Below are 25133 nucleotides of genomic sequence, written 5' to 3' on the forward strand. Positions count from 1 at the left end.
TTGGCATAGCATAAACTACGAAGCATCTAAACATGTTAAAGCGCTTACGATGGAGCGTTCGTTACCATGCCTCAAAATGTTTAAGACAATATCACTAGAAATATATGTACGAAAAAATATTAAACTAGAATTTGTTGGGTTGTCCTGTAAAAAGACAACCCTCCAAAAATAAGCATATGCCGCTTAATTAGCGACGAACACACGGTATTCTTTAGTAAAAGGCGAAAGAATAGTTCGCTATGTGCTCGACGCACAGCTGCGTGATTGCTAGCTGGACTTCGGCTGTCATTTTATAGTACTTCCCACGCTATATATCAGCCTACTCTCGTCGATGTGGGATTGGTTTCCCTTTTTATTTAAAGGACAGTTTTTATTCACTTTTATTTAGTAAAACGAGGTTTTGATAACAATTTTTTATCACTTTCCGCTTTAATATTGATGCATTTTTCAATTCTATCCTTAGGTTTAAAACATCAGTTTTAATGTGTACTTCATCATTTTGCTAAAATTAATCGTAAAAGTAATGGTATTGCACATCTGTGCTAATTATATATACTCAACTCAGTTCGAATTCAGCAAAAAAAAACTTTTTAAATAAATATTTCATTTATTATTTTTAAAAGAGTAATAAAACAGTACAGGATATAACATTGTTCCAACTTTGAGCGACTCCATTGAGGCAAATCATACACGTTTATGCCATAGTATAGAAAAAACAAGTATCCCTATAGTAAAACTAAATAAATAGACAATATAATAAAGATTTATTATCACCCTCCTCATTCAAATTTCTTATTTCAGGCATTCCCATGGAAATCAAGCTCTTTCTTCACTCCACACTGCATCAATGGAGGGATATCAAGTGGAAGCCCAGCACCAAAGCATTGTCCGTCGTCAATTTCATACGGAATGCCATCATCCATCAACATGTTGATGCTGCTCCCAGTGAAAAGGCTATCATCATCAAATGTGAGATCTTGGATCTCATCAAACTCGTATTCCTGCACCATGTGATCATCCAGGCTGAACTCGATGCTCGTCTCCTGAGCTGTGGTAATTGAACTGTTCGTGGCCGGCGGTTGGTTCTTTTTCGATCTCTTGCTGCTGCTCTCTTTCTCAAAGTTGAGGCTCTTGATGTAGTTCTGGAGGAGGGAACTAGGCCTCGGCCATTTGGTCCTGCATTTTCGTCTGGTGAATTGCCTCCTCTTAGTCGCGTTCCAATGGTTCTTGATGGTGTTCTCAGTCCTTCCAGGGAGACTCTTCGCGATTTCAGCCCATTTGTTCCCCACTTGAGAATGAACCTCAATTAGTATTCTGTCTTCCTCCAAAGTCCATACATCCTTCTGAATTTGACAAAATTATGGAAGCAAAGATTATTCAATGGATTCTACCAAATCAATGTAAAATAAATTATCATAAAAAACTAAAACATGAGAGTCATGTTTCTAGGAAGATCCAGTGGAAAAGATAAGAGATGATCAAAGCACTTGTCATATGTACAATAAAGAAAATTTAAATACAGTCAACATATACTTATTGATATACGAATGCATAAACTAGATCACTTATTAATTGTTAATGAACAAGAAACAGAACAGGTATGGATAATTCAAACCGACTTTAATATCAGGCCTCAGATGGTTATGCCATCTCTCTCTGCACTGCTTGCCTATCCTGCCTTTCAGCATTTGGGCAATATTAGACCATTTTCTCACACCATATTTCTCCACCAGATGGATCAAGAGCCTGCAGATTACAGAGTAAAGCACTCAAGCCTCAAACAAATAAAGTACGAATGAAGATACAAAAATAAAACACTTATTTATTTTTTTCTTTTTTTGGTAACTCACCTGTCCTCTTCAGCAGTCCACTGCCCCTTGGCTGATTTAGACTTCTTTGGGGCCCTAACAGACTTTTTGGTTGACAGAGATTCACTGACGTTGCCATTAGTGGCGTGAACTGTATCATTGTTTCTTTTACTGCCATCTTTGTCATGGCCAGAATTAATACCAGTCACACAAGAGCTCTCATCAGGAACCGCAAAGCATAAAGGCTTTGAATTGTATGCAGAAGCTGTTTTAGTTACAATTGACAAATCTTTCCTGTCTGCAAAGTTCAAGAATCCACCAGCCTGGAAGTCCTGAATGGCTGAATGCATGCCCCCGTTTTCCTCAGAAGGCTTAAACTTGTATAAACCAAAATCTGTAACAGAGCAATGGGGAAGGGAAGCAAATGGATCGAAGCCATTGGCGTGTATCCCAGTATCCCAATTACAGAATGAAGCTGTCACCAGAAGCTGTCCGAGGTCTTGGAAATCTTGAAGATAACCTTTTGATGGTGAGATATTATTATCCATGACAAAGTCATCATCTAGGATTTCATGCTTCAGGTTAATATTAGAGAAGCCAGTAGGAAGAGAAATCGCGCTGCAGTTGCTCTTATTGGTCTCCATTGGAGCATTCGGGAGGGGCATGAGAGGGAATAAGGCAGCAAGATGGGGGCGTATGCTATGGTGAAAATCTGTTTCTTGAGTCTCTTATAGTGCAGTTATGTAAGTATTTATTACCGAAGTAAAAACGTATGTAAAGCTTTGGAACTACTGTGGACCATCGATCTGTGGGTTGATCCAACGGTTGAATAAGCAAGCAACTATGGTTGTTTAAGATGAAAACAAGAAAAAGAAAAATAGGGACCAAACACTAATGCAGATCACAACCATGGCTCTCTAAAATCTAGATATCGACACCTGACTATAGGTCCTGATTGTTCATCCAATTATCAAACTTAACCTAAGAAAAATTCAAAAATGAAATATACTTTCAGTATTCAATTCTTATGTCAATAAGCTTGTTTTTGAACAATGCATACAGACTATAGTGGATCTCATGAAAATCACTACCAGAACTGGCAATGGAAAAAACAAGCAGGGCGCAACATATATTGTAGTTTAGGGCATTTGTAATTTGAAATTAGCCTCCACATTTTATTGTCGACATTAGAGGTTTGAGGAAATTAATTTATCAAATGAAATGTATTTCTTCAATAGTAATTATGCAGTGTTTCCAGCAGGAAAATGAAAATTTGGGGTGATTTTCCAAACTTGCAGATAAAAATTTCAATTAAAAAATGCAATTCAAACTTGTGAATACTGGATTATCTAAATAAATTGTAACCCAACTCTGCATATATGACTTAGTTTCCATCATTTTACATGACAAGTACAATATTTCAATGCAACTGAAATCTATTGTGCATCATTATTTGTCCACATAAAACTAGTAGTTACTAAATCATATGGTAAGGTTGTCAATTTGTGTGAGAGAATCTGAGCTTCAGAGTTATGTTAAAATAATTGAATTACTGAAAGATACTAGTAGTTTAATTTCATATTCCTTGGCATACATCTTTGTAACAAGTAAAATAAATAAATTTCTGTAACCGTAACATTAATTATGTCTTTCAGTCATCTCTCCCACATTATGATGCATTAATTTCAGAATTATTTACTGCTCCTTAAAGTGAAATTTAATGCTGAAATTGATTATGGGTTTAGAATTAAGTCAAATAGAATTTGTAAACAATACTATCATTTATTAGCTACTCAGAGTTCAGCATTAAATGGTTAAAATAATTTACTTCTGGCAACTCATGTGAAAACATTCCTTCAATTTCCTTATAATAAACATGAATTAAGTCTTATCAGAAATTCAAGTATTCAACTACAAAAAGTTTTACAAGAAGATACAAATTTGACTAAGCAGGTAGTCTAGTACAAACTCAAAGAACTCGTCCTAATCCTGGTTCACCTAAAAAGATAAGATCATACCATACTCAAATCCACTGAAAGTTGATTTTTTACAGGCAAACAGAAAATGTAAATGTAAAGGACAAAATCTTCATGTATGGCATAGTATGTAGGATCTTCCAAAGTCAAAACAAAAGATGACAGACCAGAGTACAGATACCAATGAGACTAAAAGAGAAATGGAGAGACGAAAAACCTTCAGAAGTGATTTTCTTCATGACATCAAGCTTTAAACTCCACAGCTACAAAGGGCAGATCAAGGAACCCTTGGTTTGCTATCCCAGGTTTCTCTTGCTTCAAGAAGATGCGGGCAGTATTTGAGCCAATAATTCAACTTGTTCAGCAAATGATTTATTTCCATGGGAACCTATATGTAGAACCATCTGGTTCCAACGCTTCCGACATACATCTCCAGCTCTGGTATCAATAAGATCATCCCAGTCGACATCTTCCACACAATTTGCATCCAATTGATAAAGGGCACTAAGCAGACGATAGTCATCTGAATCGGCCCATAAACCCTGAGCTACCATAGGTGATGTTAACTGATTGTACCACTTTAGACAGCAGGTCGATTGAGGTCGAGTGGATAACTCATCACTAATTGCACTCCAACAGATATTGTCGCGCAACATTCCATGCTTGGACTTCTTCTCTTCAGAAAGTTTCAATTGTAGATCAGTATTCACCAGATCAAATAATCTCTGATACTCTTCTTGTGACCAATTTCCTTTCTTCCTACGTACTTTTATCCTGCGCCAAGTATCCTTGACATGCCATGCATGTTTACCAAGTTCATCTGCCAACGCCCTCCACTTGTTACCATGCTCTTCCTGGTATTTCAATATCATGCCATACTCTTCTTGAGTCCATTTCCGGCTCTTAGACCTCATAAATAAAATCCGAGCACGATAATATATCGCACTACGTGGCCTGTATGGTATGGAAGATGCTATTTCTTTCCAGCAACCTTTCACTTCAGGGTGCTTGCCAGAGTTCAAGATCATTTGCAAACCTTCATCTCCTAACTCATGTTCCTCTATGTACTTCATAACAGCACCTTTCACAACCTCATCTTCCTCTCGTGTGAATCGCTTGCCCATTACCAGATTGTCCTTCTCTACATTACCATCCTCAGTATTTGATCTAGGAGGGAGAGTAAATACCTCAACCCGATCAGAAAATCTGACTTTCTTATTACTTTTATTAGGTGAAGTATCATCTGAACCTTTCACCACCAAAAAAGTCTTTCTCCTTTTCCCTTTCTTTGCATACTCAGCTCCGTTGTCACGTTCATCACTAGAACCATTTTCCAAAACATTACTCTTCCTTTTGATTGTGAATTCTGCTGCTTCATTATTTTGTGTCTCCTTAGTATTCAGAACGCTATTGGTATTGGAGTCACTATCTACATACTTTTGCTGGGAAGAAGGCAGATCATCTTTGTGGTTCTCCTTCTTTTTGTGCTTCTTCTTTTTCTTCATTTCATGATTATTCTTGGTGCCACCATCTTCTTTTGCTGACTGAGTATGATCTTCAACATCATAAAGCACATTTTCCTGCCGTTTTGAAGATAAACCAACTTCAGCCGATTTATTTTCAATATGCGTGTCTTTTGACCTGGAAAAATTGACATCCTTCCTCCTTTTCTTGTCCTCTTCATATCCTCCCTAATCTCTGCGGCACTGGCTATGCAACTCTCACTATGCTCTAGGATCACTTCTCCATCTTTCTCTCCCACCTCACTGTCAATTCTTTTCACTTTCTGCTTAATCTTCTCTTTCAGAACTTCTTTGCCATTCACTTTTCCGAATACATGTCCTCCCTCTTGCCAATCAGTACTCTCGTTCCTCTTTACCTCATCAGTATCATGTGACTCCACTATCTCATTCTTATCCTTCCTTTTCTCTCTTCGATTTCTCTCCCCATTTCTTTCAGCATTAGCAATCTTTAGTGGACCACCACCAGATACTACACTCAATTCACCTTTTCTAGAACCACTCTTCATGTCAGCCTCAACATCTTCGGCTCCCTTACTTTTCTTATTCTTCTTCTTTTCTTTGCCCCTTTTATGATCCCTCCACTTCAGAAATACCTTCATTCTCAGATGTTCGAGCGGACTCAGTATGGAACTCTACTACACTTCTGGCACTACTTTTCTTATCATTTTTCTTCTGCTTGATTTTCTCCTCACTATTCTGGTTCATATTATCGACTGCACCTTCATCACCCATTACTAGCTGGAGATGAGAAAGACCAGAAACTAAGAATCAAAATAATAAACGAAAAGTATATACCTAAAGCCTGAGAAGATTCCATGTTTTCTCGATAACTAAGCAATTCTAAAGCATCCAGTAATTAAACTAGATGAATTCAACAAACATTACACTAAATTGTAACTTCGATTAAGCTATACACTACAACATAGTAGTAGTATATAATGAACATCAAAATTTAAAGTAGCTTTACTAAGCAAAATTTTACAGTAACTGCTCCAATTCAGATCTAACCAAAAAAACATTTTTCCCAACGAAAAAAAGATGAGAATTCGAAATTGATGTAACGAAGTTGATATTTACATTGTTAGATGCAGCTTCCGGCTTTCGGCGGAGAAGAGCTCTTCGGTGCCGGCGGTTGGAAGAATCTCGAAATAGCTTTACAAGCGTTTTTAAGAGAATTTACTTTTTTTAATGAATTCGTTTAATTCTAATCAAACACTAATTATTTACTTTTTTAATAATAAAAAAAACTGTTTATTTAAAATAAGAGGGCAATATGTGGCCACCAATCACCGCCTCACCATTTACACTGACTAATTGGGGGAAAAAAGAGAGCAACATCTCAATCGGCAAATAACAAAGAAATTCCAATTGGAAAAATTCTCGAAACTCAATCCAAATATGTTGAGGCATATAGCAACCACGAGTCTCGCCGGACGTCTCCGGTGCTCCGGGGCTGCCGGCGGTAGCGCCCTGCGGCGGATGTACCACGAGAGAGTGGTGGACCACTACGACAACCCGAGGAACGTCGGGTCATTCGACAAGAACGATCCCAATGTGGGAACGGGTCTCGTTGGAGCACCGGCGTGTGGTGACGTCATGAAATTGCAGATTAGGGTTGATGAGGAGAGCGGTAAAATCGTGGATGCTTGCTTTAAGACTTTCGGATGTGGTTCCGCTATCGCCTCCTCCTCTGTGGGTATGTCGATTGAATTGAATCGAAAAGTTCTATGCTTTCCGTAATATCACCTAAAAAATTGAATTTATGATTTGACATATTTTGTGGATTGGTTAATTGATGAATTCGGAGCTGGTATTGAGGAACTAAAGATACCGAGCGAGAGAGAGTGGAGTTTGGTATGTTTTAGGTATGATTGGAGGAGGTTTTGTGCTTACAGAATTGACCAGAGAATTGTAGTATTATCACCCAATTTGAGGAATTTAGTCGTGCCTCTTATGTTTGTTATCCCCAATTTGAGGAATTTAGTCGTGCCTCTTATGTTTGTTATCACCCAATTTGAGGAATTTAGTCGTGCCTCTTATGTCTGTTATCACCCAATTTGAGGACTTTAGTTGTGCCTCTTAATCTTATGTTTCCAGGGATATAAACCTGGTGTAATTACAGGTGCTTTGGTGGTGTTACTCATTTTGAGTTAACTGTAATTATGATGAAAGGCGAGCACGATGCCTTGTTTGTGTTGGTATCTTTGGAATTTCTTATAAGCATGTGTGGAGATTGAGAATTGTTTATGTCCGTTGATTTTCTTGCTATCTTTTCATTTATTTGATGCTGCCACAATAGTTTATACGTATATTTCCCTGCTATTTCGTTACTAGCATATTCTACTTTTTATCATATGCAGATGCAAAAGTAAATATTTAAACTGCCAGAGATTCCATGATTTAGTCTTATATTCTTCTGCATCTGTAAACAAAGTTTAGTTCAATGGAATATACTGCTATAACACAATATTTTTCATTTTCAGCAACTGAATGGGTGAAAGGTAAGCCAATGGAGGAAGTTCTGACGATAAAAAATACGTAAGTTCCAAGCACATGCTTGATTCTATTGATGAACCTTTTATTCGTGAAGTTCTTTATGCATGGTTAATTCATCTTATGGTCTTGCCCTCTGTTCCGTTGGTTTTAGTTTGTACGACATGACTAAGGTTGGTCTGTGATTTTATGTGTTTATCTTTTGGCTCTAATTAATCAAGTATTCAGCAAACATGAGCATAATTAATTCTGAGCTTCTATCAGTGGGGATAACATTTTCAATTTCTTTCCGAATTCTTAAATTATAAAGAATGAAAAGAAATAGAGATTTTAAGGAAACATTCAGTGTTCTCTCAAACCTTCCGCCAGGCCTCCTTAACAGAAATTATTCACAGTATGTGTTTGCTTCCAAAGCATGTCTGCTTTTGAATTAGAGCCTCATCAACAGAGTTGGAAAGTCGATCGTTCGATGCCAGAAGCGCTTCACTTACTACAGTCCAAAGCTAAAAACTTCTTATCTGGATAATTTAACTCACAAATGATCTATGGGTTGCTCATATGGTTCCCTCTCGTTATTTGTCTTCCTCATTCATATCTGGACTGCAGGGAAATTGCAAAGCATCTCTCCCTTCCGCCTGTCAAACTACACTGCAGCATGCTTGCTGAGGATGCAATCAAGGCAGCTGTCAAAGACTACGAGGCAAAAAGATCAAAGCCAAGTGCTACGCCTCTGGAGGCCAAAGCTGCTGATGCTTGAGAATGCACACTCAGGCATTCCAAGAGACTGTTCTTGGTCATGTTACAATAATGTTTAATCTCAGGAATTCGATTTCGCTAGCTTCTTCTTTTTAAATGGTTGCTTTTCTTGCGATCCTATTAGCGTGAAACAGAAGATACTGTACATGAGTTTTTGGGTGTTCCATGCTTGTTGAATTGTGTTTTTGTCGTTTTGGAAATCTAATTTATTTCTTCTATATATGTGGAAAATGCTAATGTTTTTACGTACTTGTATTAAAAAGGTTCTATTTTTCTCATTATCAAGTTTCTTTTGCTTGTGAGTATTACACTGAACTTTTGGAGCGACTTTGATGGTAGTAATATCCCCATCTTCAATTCAAAGACGTACATGAGCACAAGAGGAGTAATATTTTCTACTCCCTCCATCCCATTTAAGATAGACACGTTTTTTTTTTAGTTTGTACCAACTGAGATGATTTTTTTTTTTAACTTTCTTTCTTCAATTAATACAACCAACCACTTTTTCACATTTTTATTAAAATATTCATCTTTCTTTCTCTCTTTATTTTAATACTTACACCCACCGTTCTCTCTCCAATTAAACACTTTTAACCAATAACTCCTAAAATCTCGTGCCGACCAAAAAATGTGTCATCTTAGTCTAGACGGAGGGAGTATCTTGTTTATGAAAATTAGTCTTGTTTTTTTCATTTTGTTCGTCTATTAAAATCTATCTATTTATGATAAGTTTCTATCTCTATTTAGTTAGGCAGGTGTGTTTTATTTTTCATTAATAATGCTTCAATCACTTTTTCTTTCTATTATTTTTACTTTACTAATTATACGTTAAAATACTATGTCTATCATCCAGACTATTTTTAATTGAAGAAGAAGGTATTACCTAGAAAAGTTGAATTTTAGTGCTATAGAAGATTTTGAGTTGTGTGACCCATTTTAGGTTCTTTATAAAAGGATTCTATTCAAGTTGGATTCTATTTTCCTAAGCAGGATGTAGTACTTAGATTTCCTTAAGGACCGGCCATTTTGATTAATTATTTCAATTTGGAGCACCAAACTCACATCTTCCAAACTTCAATCATGGATTGACAGTAGCATCAAAATAAAGAAAGCACTGTATGATGGCTAATAAAAGAATGCCAATTAATGAATAAATGGGATCAACCAAATTTACAAAATAACTTGAGCAAATATCCCAAAAAAAGAATTATAATCAGACTATTCCCCTCCTCCCCTCCAGCTGAAATCAGTAAATCAATGTAGCACTAAAGAATTAGGATCAGACTTGAGTCAAGATTCATTCGCATCAATCCCACCCCGGCTGCACCGAGAGCTTCGAAACCATGTCATCTCTATGTTAATTTTTCTCAATTCCACATCCAAATTGTTAATGGAATCTCCACAGTTGAATAAGCATCACACTAATGTCATCAGCAGAGCCTCTAGAAACAGAGAGATCAACTAGCTTTCTACACGCTGATAGCGGCTGTGGCTCTTCAACGTCTATGCAAAATGGACGAGCAATGTCTATTGCTTCCTGATTGCTAACCTGCAAAACATCAAGAATAGTACATATATGAGACCAACATTGCATCAATGAGATAGGCTCAAAGCAGTGAGACGAAGTATGAGATGCAATGCAACAAAAAGGCTTAGATGATTGGTTGATGGTTACCTTATCCCATAATCCATCAGAAGCAAGGAGCAGAAACTCATATTCTGGATCAAGCTTAACGACTTTGGTCTCTGGTTCGGCTGTGACCCATTGTTTAAGGTATTGGTCTCCAATAGCCCTCGAAACAGCTAGAGATCCTAACACTCGCCAAACACCCTTCCGGCACTCAACAAAACCGCCCTGAAACAGCATACTACATAAGCCCAAGACAGAACAAACCATCAACATGACCAAACACCAGGACTAATGCACAAACATGGCTGCTTACCGACATCTCAATCCTTTCCCTCTCGTCTTCCCTAGACGGGCGGTGATCAGAGGTGAGAGCCTCAGCCACCCCATTTTTGCTAGACACGGCACGACAGTCACCAGCATTGGATACCACTAAGTTTCCCCCGGTGATGAGGGCTGTCACGCAGCACGCCCCTCCTCGGACATCTGTCTTGAGAAACTCAGAATCTGTGGTCAAGTAACCACCCTTCACAGCTAGCTCAATGCTGCTGTGATCTCCCCTCCTGTTTAGTTCATCTATAATGTTCTTGTCCAAATTCTGAGATGCAAACTCAGCAGCCTTTGCACCCCCATGCCCATCAAAAACGCCAAAGAATGCCTACATTGCCACATCACACAATTAAAACAGTGCAACAAAACCCATTCAAGAGAATACATTTTTTCCATAACAATGAACAAAACAATCAAGACACATTCAAACTAAAACCTAGATTCAAAACCACATTTAACTAGGATTTCAAGAAGGAAAAAAGATCGAATCTTTACACAACTATGCGTGTGTTTCTTCCTAAATAACACAAAAAGAACAAAGCTTTACCTGCTTAGAGTCACCTTGGATGCCCACAGCAGCAGAGTAACGATCCTCCATCGCATCCCTCCTTCCTCTCTTACAACACACGGAATACCCATCTCCCTCCACCTCCACCGCCTCCTCCGTCGACTTCTCCGGCGCCTTCTTCTCGTCCACGCAGAAGACCGGAATGTTGAGCCTTGGCGGCCTCTTCCTCTTCAAAATCGGGGACGAATCTCCGGCGCCGGAGAGGGCCTTGATGAGCCCGCTCGATTTCTGCAGCCGAAATAGCCGAGGAGATGAAGCTTTCGGAGAGCACACGGAGGAAGACGACGACGACGGAGAGAAAACCGGCGAGCTCGAGATTGCAACCGTGCAAGAAGACATTTTTTTTCTTTACTTTTTCAATTCAATTTTGGTTTCTGTTTCTGTTTCTTCCAACGTTCGAATTTTAAGGATTTTGTAGAAGGGGGGTAGGGTAGGGGGGTGGGTGGGGTGGTAATCACTTCATTGTAAACTCCGTTTTATATGATTGTTATTGTCTCTTTCCTATTGAATTATTTTATGAGATGATGAAAATTTACTTTTAATTTTACGATCTTGACTAAGTCGGAATTAATATTCTAATTTTGGGGGCAGAAAAGGAGTGGGTCTTATAATTAGAGAATTATGATTGATGGAGTCAATTCATTTCCCAAACTGGAGTAAAGAAAGGGGAAGATTCAATATCAATTTTGAAATTTTCATGGTCTTGATTTGGTAACAAACATAACATGATGATGCATGTATTATGGTAAGAAACTAAATTTCATGATTCATTGGTTGTCAATTTAGGCTGGATTGATTTGATTGACCGTTACATATGAATCGGTCGTGATAGGGTTTCGATTATCTTATGGAATTAAATGATGGGCAAATATTTTACCTAAACAATCAATATCATAACCGTTTATAAGAAAGTGACTCATACTATTCTAATTTTAACATATGCCATTGAAGAATACAGATCAAGGATTCAACATACATAGATTATAGTACTTGCATAATTTCTTTAAATTTTCAATTAAACGGAAATTTTTTGGGTTTAGTACTATAATTAAATTTCCCGCCTCTTTGATCTTATTAGTTTAGAAAGGGGAAGAGTTATCAATTTTGTTAAAAAAACATGCATGTATCATGGTTCATTTTCTAACTCGTATCCGATTGTGCTAATTATACAAAAATAAAATGGATTAGAATAAGTTGATACAAGAATGCATAATAACAATTAGCTAGGTTAAGTATACTTATTTGAGAAACCATTGCAAATTAACTTTTTGTTGGTCGAGATGAAGTGTTGCGAATAAAAAGTTTGCTAGTACTGTGAAATATCAGAGCTGAATGAAATCAAAGTGTAAAGAGTGCCAGTACTAAATAAAAAAGACAAGATTTTTCAAGACACGAAGTGACTGCGTTAAAAATAAATAGTGAGAAATGAAGGAGCCAAAATATAAACTTTTTTTCAAAATAACAAGCTGAAAGGTATTTAAGCTTTTTTTTGTATTTTACTATGTACTTCTCCTATATACCAAAAGACTGATATCTAAGAAGGAGTAGACTAAATTTGCTCCGTGTGCAGTTAAATAAAAAAGACTTATCAGTGTTATGATCAATTATCCAATTTAATTGCAGCTTGTACTTATAGGCCCAAACATGCAAATTGCTACGTTGCTAGTACTCCACATTAAAAGAGCTAAAAGTCTTGGGCCTTATGATTCTACTATTAGGGATCTTAGGCTTCCTAAATAAAATCTAAGTATTACTACTACTACTAGTACATTAAACAATTTAGCAATCATTCCACTGTAGAATTTATCGTCATCACTCACATGAAAGCAAGTTTGAGGTTTTAAATTTACGTAACTTTGAAGTGTGATATTCTTAATCATACTATATCCCAAAACAGTTGTAAAAATGTATAATTACATCTATAAGCCCATTGATGCCCCGAGTCTTTCATCTACAAAAATCAACGGCTTGGGTAAGTCATAAAATTTGAATAAAAATTATTCTCATATTAGCATCCATTCATAAATTAAATTCCAGTTACCTAGTTTATATTAATAAAGCTTACTTACTAAACAAAATAAATTTAATACTATGTCAACAGGATAGAATGCCGACAGAATCATCCCACTTGATTGAATTGGTTGACAAAATTAACTCGAGGGCTTCTCATCTACATCGAGATCCAAAATTATAATAAAAAACAATATTTATAAATTGACATATATATATATATATAATTATAGCTTCTTTTATTTCGATTATATATATTTATAGCTCTCCCTCATAAAATTCCAGCAATTTTGAAGCAATTACTCACCATTTTTGGAGGCGACCAACATCTGAGAACAGGTTTGATTTTTCACTAACATTGCTAGTTAATTCACATTATGTATATATTTTCTTTTCTATGTTTGATTAATGAAATGGTAACATTTGTTATTTTTTTTCAACTTTTTTGTGTGTGAAGAATGGAAAGTGGCATCATCACCATGGCTGGTTGGTTAAGTATATTTATTTGGTCAGTTCTTGTGATGAGTGCTCAAGTTCATGGAGATCAATTAATAGACATTACTTTTCTAAAGAGTGCTATTCCAAAAGGAGCAGGTTGGTTTACATTCTTATTTTAGGTACTACTTCAAATATATTCACATCAACAAATAATCACTATTTCCATGCAACAGTTTGCTTAGATGGCAGTCCACCTGCTTACTCCTATTTTGAGGGATATGGAAATGGCTCAAATAGTTGGATTGTTTATTTGCAGGTAAAAACATAATGCATAAAAAATGCTTAATTGATGATGATCTCTATATCATTTGATGATCTATTGACAATTTATCAATATATTAGAATAAAAAACAGAGAAAGAGATGCTACTTATAGAGTAGTTTTATATTAAAAATACGAAGAGAAATAAAATTAATGTTATAGTAATGAAATTATCTTTTCTTGATTGTTTGTGGATATTAGTCTGGTGGATGGTGTAGTTCGAAAATAGATTGTTACAATAGATCAACTACACCGCGAGGGAGTACTTACCCATTTATTGGTAATCAAACCAACTTCTCAGGGTTACTTGATACAAATTCTACTTTTAATCCAGGTATATTTTTCAATAAATAAATTAATATTTGCCATTTTTTTAATGAAATTTGATCAATTTTGATTTCATGTTCATTCAGATTTCTACAATTGGCATAAAGTTTATATTTACTATTGTGACGGCTCATCATTTATGTCGGATATCAAGCATGTCGATCCAGTAAGTCTTCAATTGTTGTGTGTATATATTTTTTCTTAGCTCCTCTCTTGAGCATTTATATATTATTATTATTATTATTATTATTATTATTATTATTGTTGTTGTTGTTGTTGTTTCAGAGGACCAACGTCACTTACCGGGGTGCAAGGATTTTTAAAGTCGTGATGGAAGAATTGCTCTCTAAAGGAATGGGAAATGCCCAAAACGTATGAATTACGTATTTTCTTAATATTTTCACATATTTCACAATCATTTATGTTTACTTAGTTAAATCTTGCTCTACCAACAGGCCATGTTAGTAGGTACCTCAGCCGGTGCGATGACGACCACCTTGCATTGTGATAAGTTTCGAAAACTTTTTCAAAAAAATAGTCGAGTGAAGTGTGTTTCAGATTCTGGTTTTATCATTCACGGGTATATATAACTGACAATTTATTACTTCCAATCTTGTGAAACACATTATTGAATATGTTAGTATATGCATATACTATAATTATTAACACATTAATTTGTTTAATTTACTTGCAGAAAGGGTCTCCTTGGAGACCACTATAGAGAGAAATATTACGCGGATGTGATTAGAACACATGTATGCATACTTTACTACACTACATTTCCTTGGAATTGCTTTAGTTTGTTGTTTTTATTTTTTCTGGAATGTGACTTGCAGGGATTACGTAAATCATTGCCCAAATCATGCACCTCAAAAATGAACCCAAATTTGGTGAGAGAAGTTCAAATTAAAAAAATACAGTATATGCATATTTATTTATCTTGTTTTTTATACGCACCAAAATTCTAACAAAATGTCACTTTAATATTTTCTCTTTTGCAGTGTCTTTTTCCGGAATATTATGTTGGAGATATTCAGACCCCCCTCTTTTTACTCGAATCAGCCTTTGATGCATTTCAGGTAATAGCTAGGCTTAGTAGTATAATTTAGTGGACAGCAGATTGATTGTTTATTAATGAATAAATTTATGTTTCTAATTATAAATTTGTTTTGCTCCAGATTGAATACAACACACTGCCTGCAGTTGGCGGTAGGCTGGGATGGAGCAATTGCCTTGGAAATTTAAGACACTGCAATTCTACACAATTAGGAATAATGAGAGGTATTCAAACTATAATTTGGAGAGTAAAATAAACTTAATTTCATGTAACAATATATTTTTAAAAAATTACTACTGTGATGCATGCATATGTATATGTATATAATTTCAGATTTTCGAAACACTTTCATTGGAGCTCTGTTGAAGCTGAAGCACTCTTTGAGTAGAGGGATGTTTGTTCATTCTTGCTACCTCCATGGCCACATCTTGATAATACAAGAATGGACATGCTCATCTCTTCAAGGAAATAACATACTTGCAAATAAGGTAAACACTATATATATGACCATCTATTTCTTTAATTTGTGTCATATGTCTGCATTAGTAATTATTTTGTGGAATGTGCAGACGATTGCTCAAGCCATTAGTGATTGGTAATTTGATCGGACTTCTTTTCGGCAAATAGATGTTGAGAATGACTTACCGCGGAACTGCAGCAGCTCACTCACTCCGGAGCTCTTCGTCCATAAATGTCTTGCCACTCTGTCTACACATCCAACTTGTAGTTATTCATGAATCAAATTATTTTCTGCACTTAATTGCATGATCTAGTTTGTAACACCCTTTATTCAATTAACTTCATATTCGAATATTACATTTTTTTAACAAGTTGTCAATATGCTTACATGGGTTGTCTCATTAGTGAAGGTCATCTCTCAACTGTTGACGTTGACTTTTATTTGATGTAGTTAATAACTTAGACTCATAAGGAAAACAATTATTTACTTCATGTTACATCACAACGTAATTGTGGATATACTTGGGGAATCGGGTTTATATGAATTGTGAGCTCCTATATATGATTAGAAAAGGACACACTAGTCATACATTTCAATCATATCTGGGGAATATTTGAGAATTCAGGGATTCAATCGAAATTTCAGAAAATGTATCACAAAAGCTCCATATTCAAAATTCTAACACCAATATCAGAATTAAACAAGATTGAATCTTTTGCTACTCCATAAATCATCAACTAATTACACTTTTCTGATAAGCTTGAGTTAGTAAAGTCTCCTCCCTAGAGAGTTGAGAGAGATGGCAGTTTATGCTGCTCTGTTTCCACTAAAGTCCAAGATTCGGGGATATCTAAAGCACTATGATGCTTGCTTTGATCCTCCATCTCTGCAACTCACACAGCACCTGTACAGAGAGGTTGTCTCCTTTCAAGAATTTTTGGGGAGATTGGACAGCAGCAGCAGGGAAAGATTGAAAGCTTCGCTTGCACAAATCGCCGAGGCAATACCCAAATTCCACCATCTATTTTCATTGCATCTCTCCCTGCAATACGACAAAGTTCCTGAACAGAGAAACCGAAGGTTACTTCGCTTAGGCCTAAATCCAGATGAAGAAGAACAAGTTAGCGATCCAGTCTCACGTTTGATAGGCTTGACACATCTAAAACCTAATGTCCATTCCTTGATTCAAACTTTCAAGAAGCTGAAAGAGGAGCACGAAGAAGATTTATGTGCAAACAAGGCCAAGATGGTTGGATTATCCGATCTGCAGACTGAGCTCAAGGAAGAGCTAGTAAGAGTGTGGGACCGGGATGTGAAGTTTCTCTCGGTTGCTGGGATGGCGGGCATCGGTAAGACCACTCTTGCGCGTACGATATACCAAGATTTTGATATTGTAGAATGGTTTGAATGTCGTGCCTGGGTGGAAGTAGGCAGAGAGTGGCAGTTGCACAAGATTATAAGGAACATTCTAGATCAAGTGAATTCCCATGAAATGGAAGATGCTGATGATGATGATGAGAGAGTGAGTGAGTGCTTGAGAGAGAGTTTGAAGGGTAAGAGATTCTTGATTGTATTGGATGATGTGTGGGATGCACAAGTTTCTCATGACATAAAGAAGCTTGCAGCTACTATTCAGTATCTAGTTGGGAGCAGAGTTTTGCTTATCACTAGGATGGAAGGAGTGGTCGAACGCGCTGGCTTAGAATCCGGGATTGATTCCATGGATATGCGGCTTATGGACAAGGACGAAAGTTGGGATCTTCTTCGTGAGAATGTGTTTGCTACGGAGCCATGCTCGTTCCAGCTGGAGAAGGCTGGAAGGAAGATTGCAGAGAAATGTGACGGCCTTCCTCTTACAATCATCAAAGTGGCTCATCTCCTGTCCAGAGAAGAGAAGACGGTGGAGTACTGGAACGAGGTAGCAACGCGAGATAAGCATCAGGTCTTTAAAGCTGCATATGATGAAGTATCAAAGGTACTATATCCTAGCTATGAAAACTTACCTGATCATTTGAAGATGTGCCTTTTGTATATGGGAGTTTTCCCTCAAAATGCTGAGATTCCCGCATCCAAGGTCGTAAACATGTGGCTTGCTGAGGGGTTACTTGAACAGAACAAGGCTAAATCATTAAAGAAGCATGCTCTAAAATGTTTGGATGAGCTTGCTTCAAGTAGTGTTATGGTTTACAAAAGGAGCACTAGAAGCTCCTCTATAATGTCCATTGCTGAGAAAGGGATCAAACTTTGTGGCCTCCATTCTTCGTGGTGGCACCTCTGTCAACATGAAGCTAGGAAGAACAACTTTTTCTGCGTACTCGACAGTCGGGAAGAAAGTTCAGAGGAAAGTATAAAAGGTCAGAGCAGGTTGTGTATTCACAAGAACATCTTACTTTGTATCAAAGAGGTATACGATTCATTAGAGGATAACTGTGCATTCTCTGCACGTTTTCTCCTACTTTACGGTCCCTTTAGTCGATATCCAGTGCCAATATGTTCTGCGCTGAGAAAGCTTGAGGTGCTTGATGCTCTCAAGATTCGTTTCTATGATTTCCCATTACAAGCAGTGGAACTACTCGAGTTAAAGTACCTTGCTCTCACGTACGACGGAGAGATCCCTCCTTCCATATCCAAACTTCAAAGGCTTCAATTCTTGATTGTTTGTCCACATCAGCACATCAGATCAGGTGAAGCTTCCTTGTATCTGCCTCGAGAGGTATGGGACATCGAAGAACTGAGGCATCTTCATGTCATGGGAAGCGATCTACCTGATTTATGGGGCACCCCATTGCCAAACCTCACGACACTTTTGGATGTGACTGCTCGTAGCTGTAGAAGAGGTGTTTTCGAAAGAATCCAAAATTTAACAAAGTTAGGGATTCGAATCGAATTACCACCTGATCATTGTGATGAGCCTCTGAGTTACTTTGATCATGTTTCCATTCTCAAAAATTTGATCTCACTTAAATGTGTGGTAGTGAATCCTGAACTTAGGTTTGAGTTAGTTCCTCCTCCTATACTACCAAATCTCCCAATACACCTAAAAAAGTTGGCATTGAGTGGGATGGGGTATCCATGGTCAGACATGAGCAAGATTGCTTCATTAAAAAAGCTGAAAGTGCTCAAGCTGCGATGCAATGCATTTCAAGGACCAAAGTGGGAAGTCGAGGAGAAGACGTTTCCAGCGCTCGAATATCTTCTGATGGAAGACTGTGATCTTGCGCACTGGAAAGTTGAAAGTGGAAGCTTCGAAAGGCTTGAGCATCTAAGCATAAAGCACTGCTACAATTTACGAGAGCTCGACTGGAAATGCGAAGATAATATTTCGATGATTGAAGTAGACGACTGTGACCTTATGGTTGAAAAGCAGATAAAAGAGGCAAAGTGGGGGAAAGGAATGTTAGCTTTGGATTTCACTATGCATTATTCTTGGAATGATGGGAAGCAACAGCCATGAGAGAAATCTTGATCTAGAATAGAAGCTCACTTGTTCATTTCTGTTAGATTTCATTGCTTGCATTTTTCCTTCTCTCTTCTTCTGTATATATATAGAATTGTATGAAAGTATTTGCTTTAATGTTGTAGTATCAATCATCTACACAAATTCAAAAGGGCTACAGACACTCATACTTGGAGAAGATATGATCAATCTTACTTGCAAATCTAGTACACCAGAGATCCCATTCGAACTTCCAAGAATCATAATCAACACATAAATAGTGATAAGCTAAAAGGAATCTACACAATTTAAGTCTTGAATCTTGATTACCTTAATTCAATCATTGATCCATCATGAAAAAATCCAAGCAAAATTCCAAGATACAGAAAAACGATAAGTGCTGACAATGCTAATGCTACAACAGAATCTACACAATTAAGTCTTGATTATCCTAAAAGATAACGGCAAACCAGTAACTATTGCTCTCGGAACTATTCTGTGAATCTGTCTCCTCGGAAGATTGAGCAATCAAGCCGGCACTGGACGAAACAAATAAAACAAAGTAAGAAATGAGTACAGATTAATGGTATTTTTGTGCAGGACTACAAGAATTAAAAATCGTGTGAGAGCGCTTCAAGACCTTTACTGTTTACAGTAGAAAAAGATGGCAAGTGATCATTAATAACATGTAATACCAGCTGCAATCAATGGCAAAATCTATAGTTTTACTTATTAGCTATGAAGGCCATAGACACTCAGAGTCTTCAATAGATTAGATGCTAAAATCAGTGAGTACCATAGGAGAGAGAATGCGTGACGAAACCTCAAAATTCATCAAGGTTTGGGAAGCAGATTACTTTTAGTGAATAGAGTGCTTTTTATCTCTTATCTCTACATTTACAAGCTGACTTCAATTTGTTAACATGATGCAGTATGAAGAAAATCACCCTTGCAAGACTAATATCAAACCTAAATTCAAGGCAGCAAACTTATGAAGTATTTATTCAAGATGTTGGAATCACATCAACCCATGGTAGACTTGAGTTACTTCTCCAATTAATGAATACGCATTGGATCGTGATATAATTAAATACAAGTACTAAATAGAAGTCCTAGAGATATACACATAAAAACAGAACACAAGGCATGATAGCTACAAGAATATCAAATGAAGTTGAAATACTTATAAAGGGCGAAAAAACAAGATGAAGACATACTGTATGTAGCAGTATCAATTTGTTCAGGGAGCTCCTTTATATCAACTTCAAACCTCTCTTGAACCTGTTCCGGAAAAAGGGCACCTTTTAAACCCAGAAGCTCTAAGAACCCATAGAAAGTGAGAAATGGCATGATGATATTTTACCTGATTGAGAACATCAGAATCTGATGCAGATGATACAAACGTAATAGCAAGCCCTTTGGTGCCAAATCGACCAGCTCGGCCCACCTGTAGTAACAGAAAATTCAATAAGGTGACCTGGTCCACAATCAAGTTATTATATTAAGCACATCAACTCTTAGAAAGGACATACCCTGTGTAGGTAGGTATCTGCAGAATCTGGCATATCATAATTTATAACAATGTTCACACGCTCAATGTCAATTCCTCTTCCAACTAGATCAGTTGCAACTAAGATTCTCTTCAAACCCTCTTTAAAACCTTTGTAGCGTGTTAACCTGAAAAGGGCAGCACAGAAGTCTATGATCAAATACTATGAAAAAATAGGACCAAATATATTCCATTGCAAATCTGCATTGGCATTAAAAGATAAACTTGCCTTTCTTCCTGAGACATTCCAGAGTGTATGCATATCGATGGAAAGTTGCACTCTACAAGCAACTTGTTTAGTTCGGCTGCCCGGCTGACACTTTTAACAAAAATGACAACCTGGTTGAAATCCAAGGCATCAAGAAGGTCATTTAACTTCCGGTTCTTCTCCAAATCTGTCAGCTTGATGTAATGCTGGAAAATAAACAAAAGAAACATAATTAAAAACTTTGCACTAACAGGCAAACAATAAACTATGCAGGTCACTGTACCTGTACAAGCCCATGAAGAGTCAATTTTGCTTCATCATCCACATAAATTTCCATTGGCTGCAAAAGGAGAAGGATAGCACACAAAGTTGAATCATAAGTTGCGGACAATCAATCAGAGGTGTGTAGCTTAAAATACATGAATATCCAAAGCCAATACAAATGCTTTTTCTAATGGCAGCCTCATTTTCTTATCCTATTGGATTATAGGATGAATGATGACCATATAGCATATAACTATATACTCCCTCCGTTCCATGTTAATAGAGTCATTTTTCTCTTTTGGGAAGTTCCTACATAATGGAGTCATTTCTATTTTTGGCAAAAAGTAATCTTCCATCTTACTTTTTTCTCTCTTCATCTCTCTTACTCTATTCTCTCTTATTCACCATCCACTTAACAGACTATTCTTAAACTCCGTGCCGAAAAGAAATACCTCAATTAACAAGGAACGGAGGGAGTAAGTAATAACAACCATAATGGCAAATACTTGACCTACTTGCATAATTATAGGCTCAACTGTTTGGTTTATGAGGATTCAAGGATATCCAATTACATTTGTTAACAAGTACTCAAATTCTGTTACATCCTCAAGCCTCAACCACCACCAATTCCCAGAGGTAATTGGGATCACAGAACATTAAGAGTGCTGCATGAATAGAAGTAAGTTGTATAACTAAGAGAAATAAGGTTAAAGAAAATTACATCTTGCATGAACTTCTTGCAAACTGGACGAATCTCCTTGCTCAGGGTAGCTGAGAACATCATCACTTGCTTGTCATGCGGGGTCATCTTGAAAATCTCTTGAACATCTCTTCTCATATCTAATAAAGAGTCACTGTTTAAGCATGATATCATAGTTGACTTATTCTAGAACTGTTTATAACTCGATCGAAAACAAACATACCAAGTGACTCGAGCATCTTATCACATTCATCAAGAATGAAGTGCCTCACGTTTTTTAAACTAAGATCCTTGTCTCTAGCAAGAGCTAGTATCCTTCCAGGTGTTCCGACAACGATATGGGGGCATTCATTCTTCAGCAAGTCCTTGTGGGTTTTAATGTTAACACCACCATAGAACACTGCAACTTTCAGATCAGGCAGATAGGTACTAAATCGTTCAAACTCATTGCAAATCTGCCAAAAAGCAAGATTAAGTAATTAGGGAGTTTGGCTTCCACATCAAGATGGAAATTTGCATTTGTTCACATGTATAATCTACTAAAATTGATGTCAAAACCATGAATGTGCATTATCCAGGGTACCTGATATGCTAGTTCTCTTGTATGACAGAGGACAAGGGCAGCTACTTGGCCAGAAACAGGTTCAATCTGTTGTAGGGTAGAGAGAACGAAGACAGCAGTTTTTCCCATCCCAGACTTCGCTTGGCAAATAACATCCATCCCCAGGATAGCTTGAGGTATACATTCATGTTGCACTGAGAAGTAGTACAAGGAAAAGCCGACGAACGAATCCTCAATCAGTAAAAAAGTTCTTCAAGAGTCGTTTTATTGAAAGTGGTTAACTAGACCAGTTTTTTAATGGAAATCAAGATAGTCGGATTAATTTTTACCTGAAAAAGAGGAAATAAACAGATGGTTAGTCAGTTTCATGTAAAGACAAGCTTAGACAGTACATATAAGGCAAAAAATTCATATGTGCATAATATGCTGGCAAGATTTTATCATTAAGGGACAACACAATGGCGTACATAAAAGGAAAGCCACAAACCAGAACAGGAAACAACTTATATCGGAAAACAAAGCCATAGATTGTCATGGAAGATTAAAAGTGATTAACCCTGCAAAGTCCTAGGTCAAGGTATTATCTTCAAATGCAAGGATGAAAAAGTATTCTGGGTGTTATCTCGATGCTTAGAAATATGGATTTTTTTGGTCAAGCAAACAGGTCAAGAAGGTAAGATAATTTTGGTGAACTGTTTGGAGAAAAAGAAACCAGTGACCCAAAAGCTAATCAATGTCATGCTATTTCATCTTTATTCGGAAAGTATTTATTTTGGTGAACTATTCAGAGTAAAATTCTACAGCGCTCCTGAAACTAACCACGGTCATGCTATGTCATCTCTATTTGAAATATGAATTTCAAGCAATGGACATGGTGCCCTACCTTCTGATGGATGCTCAAACCCAGAATCCACAATCGCTCGGAGAAGCTCTGGCTTCAGTAAAAAATCTCTGAAACCCGAGCTATGAATCCCTACATAACCCCTGCATTGACCAAAAGTATACATAAAAATACATTGAAAAGACAGGCCAGCAGCAAGAAAGTCACTTAGGGAGTAGACCAAGGTGCGTGGTATTGCAGTGAAATCAAGGGAAAACTATCAAAGAAAACAAAATCACCCTCAAAGCTACAAAATTAACAATGCCATTCTTTCGAACTTGATTATGAAATCTCGACCGACCATCTATCACTGGATTCCCAAATTAACATATCAGCTGGAGAGGGCAATTAAGGAGTTCTCAAAGCTCTGGTTCCAAAATTTTCAGATCTCCCACAAACTATGTGCCTAACGACTATAAGTCTCCACTAGACTCGATTCAACAAGCGACCCACACCCCTCCTTACCCAATCTAGTAAAAGTTTCGAGATTCATGCTTTTACAGATAAGTCAATAACCATTATTCAACATATACAGCTCATACTCAATCAAACAGAAACCAAACTTTCAAATTAGCGCAAAAAGCAATTACTTTTTGACGGTTTCCCCGGAAGGCTTTCCGTTGGCTGAGTCGGGGGCTTTCTCTTCTTCTTCCTCGTAGTCGAGCAGCTCTTCCTCGTAGACTTCGTTGTCTTTTACTTCGCCCATATTTCCCCTGTAAACGCAGAAATGAACAGCCTTCCGAATCTCAGCTCGAATTAACGAATTGAAATCCAATTTCAAGCCCAAAACGGAGGATGTGTGGTACTCGATGCGTACCTTGAATTGAAACCGCGTGAGATTTGATATAAAGAGATAGGGCGCGCTGGGAAAAGAGGGAGATAAACCCTAATGATTTTGGGGTTTTAAACTGCTAAGCGAGCTCCAACTCCAAGGGTGAAATTTCAACATTTTTATAATAATGGTATCGAATAATTAGATTTCCAATTGTGTACCATTTCTAATTTTTCAAATTTAAAAAACAATTTCAATTTTTCGTTGTTCAATTAATTAGATTTCCAATTGTGTACCATTTCTAACTACTATTTCAAATATTTAAAAATCCAATTTCAATTTTTTTTTCTTGTTCGGTTTAATTATATGCTTTTACTAAGTACTATAATGTAACTGTAATAGGGTAAATAATGATTTCAATAGATAATTAATTGCTATAAATTATTAAAAGGGGTTTTAACTATTAAAGTAATTATTTTTTATAATATTTTCGTAGTATCTCTCGAGTCCTATGAACTTAAAAAGTTAATAGAAAAAATAAATTCTTATAAAATCATTTTTCATATGGCATGGTGGTTGAGCCAGCACCGCCATCATGTCCGGCAACACCATCTCAACAACAATGTAGAGTGTTGATTCCCTAGCTAAGGGGTCGAGTTCATGTTGTGTTTTGACTACTTATCTTGTGCAATTCTACATCGCATAGTGTAGAAAAATACTCATTTTGATAATGAAGCGAGTGAGGCCGAGCTAGGAAGTTCAAATCGACAATAATTCAGATAGGCGATATCATCAATAGATTTCAAGAGATAAGCAATAGTGGCATGGGTGGTAGAACTTGGTTTTTTTTTATTCTTAGTCAATCAGTTAGAGGTTCAAGTCATTACTAAGGTATATAATTATTGATCATTGTTTTAAAAGCTCTGGGGAGAGAATTGAGCTAGAAAATGTTTAGAGACCTCGTGAAGAAATAGTTATGGCCAATGCCGAATGCGGTTGTTCTGCGTATAATATAATTTAGACTAAAAAAATATCATTGACACTATCGTTCCATTCTGTTGGCTTACT

General features: G+C 36.9%; 6 protein-coding genes, 1 non-coding gene and 1 pseudogene across 9 annotated transcripts; 3 read left to right on the forward strand and 5 right to left on the reverse strand.

Annotated features, from left to right (window-relative positions):
* Positions 1 to 141: 141 nt before the first annotated feature.
* On the reverse strand, positions 142 to 258 carry LOC125191482 (U5 spliceosomal RNA). Its single transcript, XR_007171160.2, has one exon. It is a non-coding gene; the product is annotated as a U5 spliceosomal RNA (small nuclear RNA).
* A 329-nt stretch (positions 259 to 587) lies between these two features.
* LOC125190190 (uncharacterized) lies at positions 588 to 4120 on the reverse strand. 2 transcript variants are annotated; one of them, XM_048087413.2, is made up of 4 exons: positions 4002 to 4120; positions 1851 to 2328; positions 1620 to 1746; positions 588 to 1343 (listed from the first exon to the last, which is right to left on the reverse strand). In XM_048087413.2, the coding sequence occupies exons 1-4, from the start codon at positions 4021 to 4023 to the stop codon at positions 798 to 800; spliced, it is 1173 nt and encodes a 390-aa protein (XP_047943370.1). In that variant the 5' UTR covers positions 4024 to 4120; the 3' UTR covers positions 588 to 797. The 2 variants fall into 2 exon arrangements, with proteins under 2 accessions (XP_047943370.1, XP_047943369.1); XM_048087412.2 differs by lacking the exon at positions 4002 to 4120 and having other exon boundaries at positions 1851 to 2789.
* LOC125190191 (uncharacterized) lies at positions 3697 to 6518 on the reverse strand (annotated as a pseudogene). Its single transcript, XR_016130578.1, has 2 exons — positions 6385 to 6518; positions 3697 to 6045 (listed from the first exon to the last, which is right to left on the reverse strand). The product of XR_016130578.1 is annotated as an uncharacterized LOC125190191 (transcript).
* An 81-nt stretch (positions 6519 to 6599) lies between these two features.
* LOC125190192 (uncharacterized) lies at positions 6600 to 8774 on the forward strand. Its single transcript, XM_048087416.2, has 3 exons — positions 6600 to 7003; positions 7791 to 7845; positions 8407 to 8774. The coding sequence occupies exons 1-3, from the start codon at positions 6706 to 6708 to the stop codon at positions 8555 to 8557; spliced, it is 504 nt and encodes a 167-aa protein (XP_047943373.1). The 5' UTR covers positions 6600 to 6705; the 3' UTR covers positions 8558 to 8774.
* Positions 8775 to 9675: 901 nt separating this feature from the next.
* LOC125190516 (putative protein phosphatase 2C 25) lies at positions 9676 to 11469 on the reverse strand. The gene is made up of 4 exons (XM_048087839.2): positions 11061 to 11469; positions 10500 to 10841; positions 10232 to 10411; positions 9676 to 10105 (listed from the first exon to the last, which is right to left on the reverse strand). Exons 1-4 carry the CDS (start codon positions 11418 to 11420, stop codon positions 9944 to 9946), a joined length of 1044 nt encoding a protein of 347 aa, XP_047943796.1. The 5' UTR covers positions 11421 to 11469; the 3' UTR covers positions 9676 to 9943.
* A 1871-nt stretch (positions 11470 to 13340) lies between these two features.
* On the forward strand, positions 13341 to 16094 carry LOC125191239 (pectin acetylesterase 11-like). Its single transcript, XM_048088754.2, has 13 exons — positions 13341 to 13430; positions 13549 to 13685; positions 13763 to 13845; positions 14052 to 14184; positions 14264 to 14343; positions 14463 to 14549; positions 14633 to 14757; positions 14872 to 14932; positions 15014 to 15067; positions 15179 to 15256; positions 15356 to 15458; positions 15568 to 15722; positions 15804 to 16094. The coding sequence occupies exons 2-13, from the start codon at positions 13550 to 13552 to the stop codon at positions 15831 to 15833; spliced, it is 1125 nt and encodes a 374-aa protein (XP_047944711.2). The 5' UTR covers positions 13341 to 13430; position 13549; the 3' UTR covers positions 15834 to 16094.
* A 399-nt stretch (positions 16095 to 16493) lies between these two features.
* Positions 16494 to 19148, forward strand: LOC125189341 (putative late blight resistance protein homolog R1A-10). Its single transcript, XM_048086626.1, has one exon. The coding sequence runs from the start codon at positions 16494 to 16496 to the stop codon at positions 19146 to 19148; it is 2655 nt and encodes an 884-aa protein (XP_047942583.1).
* Positions 19149 to 19437: 289 nt separating this feature from the next.
* On the reverse strand, positions 19438 to 24248 carry LOC125188375 (DEAD-box ATP-dependent RNA helicase 15-like). Its single transcript, XM_048085175.2, has 12 exons — positions 24111 to 24248; positions 23884 to 24006; positions 23297 to 23397; positions 22435 to 22607; positions 22075 to 22306; positions 21873 to 21991; positions 21171 to 21227; positions 20909 to 21093; positions 20663 to 20807; positions 20494 to 20577; positions 20348 to 20411; positions 19438 to 19669 (listed from the first exon to the last, which is right to left on the reverse strand). The coding sequence occupies exons 2-12, from the start codon at positions 23997 to 23999 to the stop codon at positions 19659 to 19661; spliced, it is 1287 nt and encodes a 428-aa protein (XP_047941132.1). The 5' UTR covers positions 24000 to 24006; positions 24111 to 24248; the 3' UTR covers positions 19438 to 19658.
* Positions 24249 to 25133: the final 885 nt, after the last annotated feature.

This window comes from Salvia hispanica, chromosome 5 (genome assembly GCF_029641045.1).
Source record: "Salvia hispanica isolate PSC_SH4W2 chromosome 5, Shi_PSC_v1, whole genome shotgun sequence".
Taxonomy (NCBI): Eukaryota; Viridiplantae; Streptophyta; class Magnoliopsida; order Lamiales; family Lamiaceae; genus Salvia; species Salvia hispanica.

What these genes read in the sequence shown, in the direction of transcription:
- LOC125190516 (XM_048087839.2), bottom strand. Translation starts at nt 11,420, where the DNA reads ATGTCTTCTTGCACGGTTGCAATCTCGAGCTCGCCGGTTTTCTCTCCG. An exon ending in TCCAAGGTGACTCTAAGCAG is followed by an intron (nt 10,842 to 11,060) that starts GTAAAGCTTTGT and finishes GTGGCAATGTAG; the next exon opens with GCATTCTTTGGCGTTTTTGA. An exon ending in CTGATGGATTATGGGATAAG is followed by an intron (nt 10,106 to 10,231) that starts GTAACCATCAAC and finishes GATGTTTTGCAG; the next exon opens with GTTAGCAATCAGGAAGCAAT.
- LOC125190190 (XM_048087412.2), bottom strand. Translation starts at nt 2,473, where the DNA reads ATGCCCCTCCCGAATGCTCCAATGGAGACCAATAAGAGCAACTGCAGC. An exon ending in TGGACTGCTGAAGAGGACAG is followed by an intron (nt 1,747 to 1,850) that starts GTGAGTTACCAA and finishes TGTAATCTGCAG; the next exon opens with GCTCTTGATCCATCTGGTGG. An exon ending in ATCTGAGGCCTGATATTAAA is followed by an intron (nt 1,344 to 1,619) that starts GTCGGTTTGAAT and finishes TGTCAAATTCAG; the next exon opens with AAGGATGTATGGACTTTGGA.
- LOC125190192 (XM_048087416.2), top strand. Translation starts at nt 6,706, where the DNA reads ATGTTGAGGCATATAGCAACCACGAGTCTCGCCGGACGTCTCCGGTGC. An exon ending in TATCGCCTCCTCCTCTGTGG is followed by an intron (nt 7,004 to 7,790) that starts GTATGTCGATTG and finishes TTTCATTTTCAG; the next exon opens with CAACTGAATGGGTGAAAGGT. An exon ending in GTTCTGACGATAAAAAATAC is followed by an intron (nt 7,846 to 8,406) that starts GTAAGTTCCAAG and finishes TCTGGACTGCAG; the next exon opens with GGAAATTGCAAAGCATCTCT.
- LOC125189341 (XM_048086626.1), top strand. Translation starts at nt 16,494, where the DNA reads ATGGCAGTTTATGCTGCTCTGTTTCCACTAAAGTCCAAGATTCGGGGA.
- LOC125188375 (XM_048085175.2), bottom strand. Translation starts at nt 23,999, where the DNA reads ATGGGCGAAGTAAAAGACAACGAAGTCTACGAGGAAGAGCTGCTCGAC. An exon ending in CAAGAGAACTAGCATATCAG is followed by an intron (nt 22,307 to 22,434) that starts GTACCCTGGATA and finishes GCTTTTTGGCAG; the next exon opens with ATTTGCAATGAGTTTGAACG. An exon ending in GGAATGTCTCAGGAAGAAAG is followed by an intron (nt 20,808 to 20,908) that starts GCAAGTTTATCT and finishes TGCCCTTTTCAG; the next exon opens with GTTAACACGCTACAAAGGTT.
- LOC125191239 (XM_048088754.2), top strand. Translation starts at nt 13,550, where the DNA reads ATGGAAAGTGGCATCATCACCATGGCTGGTTGGTTAAGTATATTTATT. An exon ending in GTTGGATTGTTTATTTGCAG is followed by an intron (nt 13,846 to 14,051) that starts GTAAAAACATAA and finishes TGTGGATATTAG; the next exon opens with TCTGGTGGATGGTGTAGTTC. An exon ending in CAGCCTTTGATGCATTTCAG is followed by an intron (nt 15,257 to 15,355) that starts GTAATAGCTAGG and finishes GTTTTGCTCCAG; the next exon opens with ATTGAATACAACACACTGCC.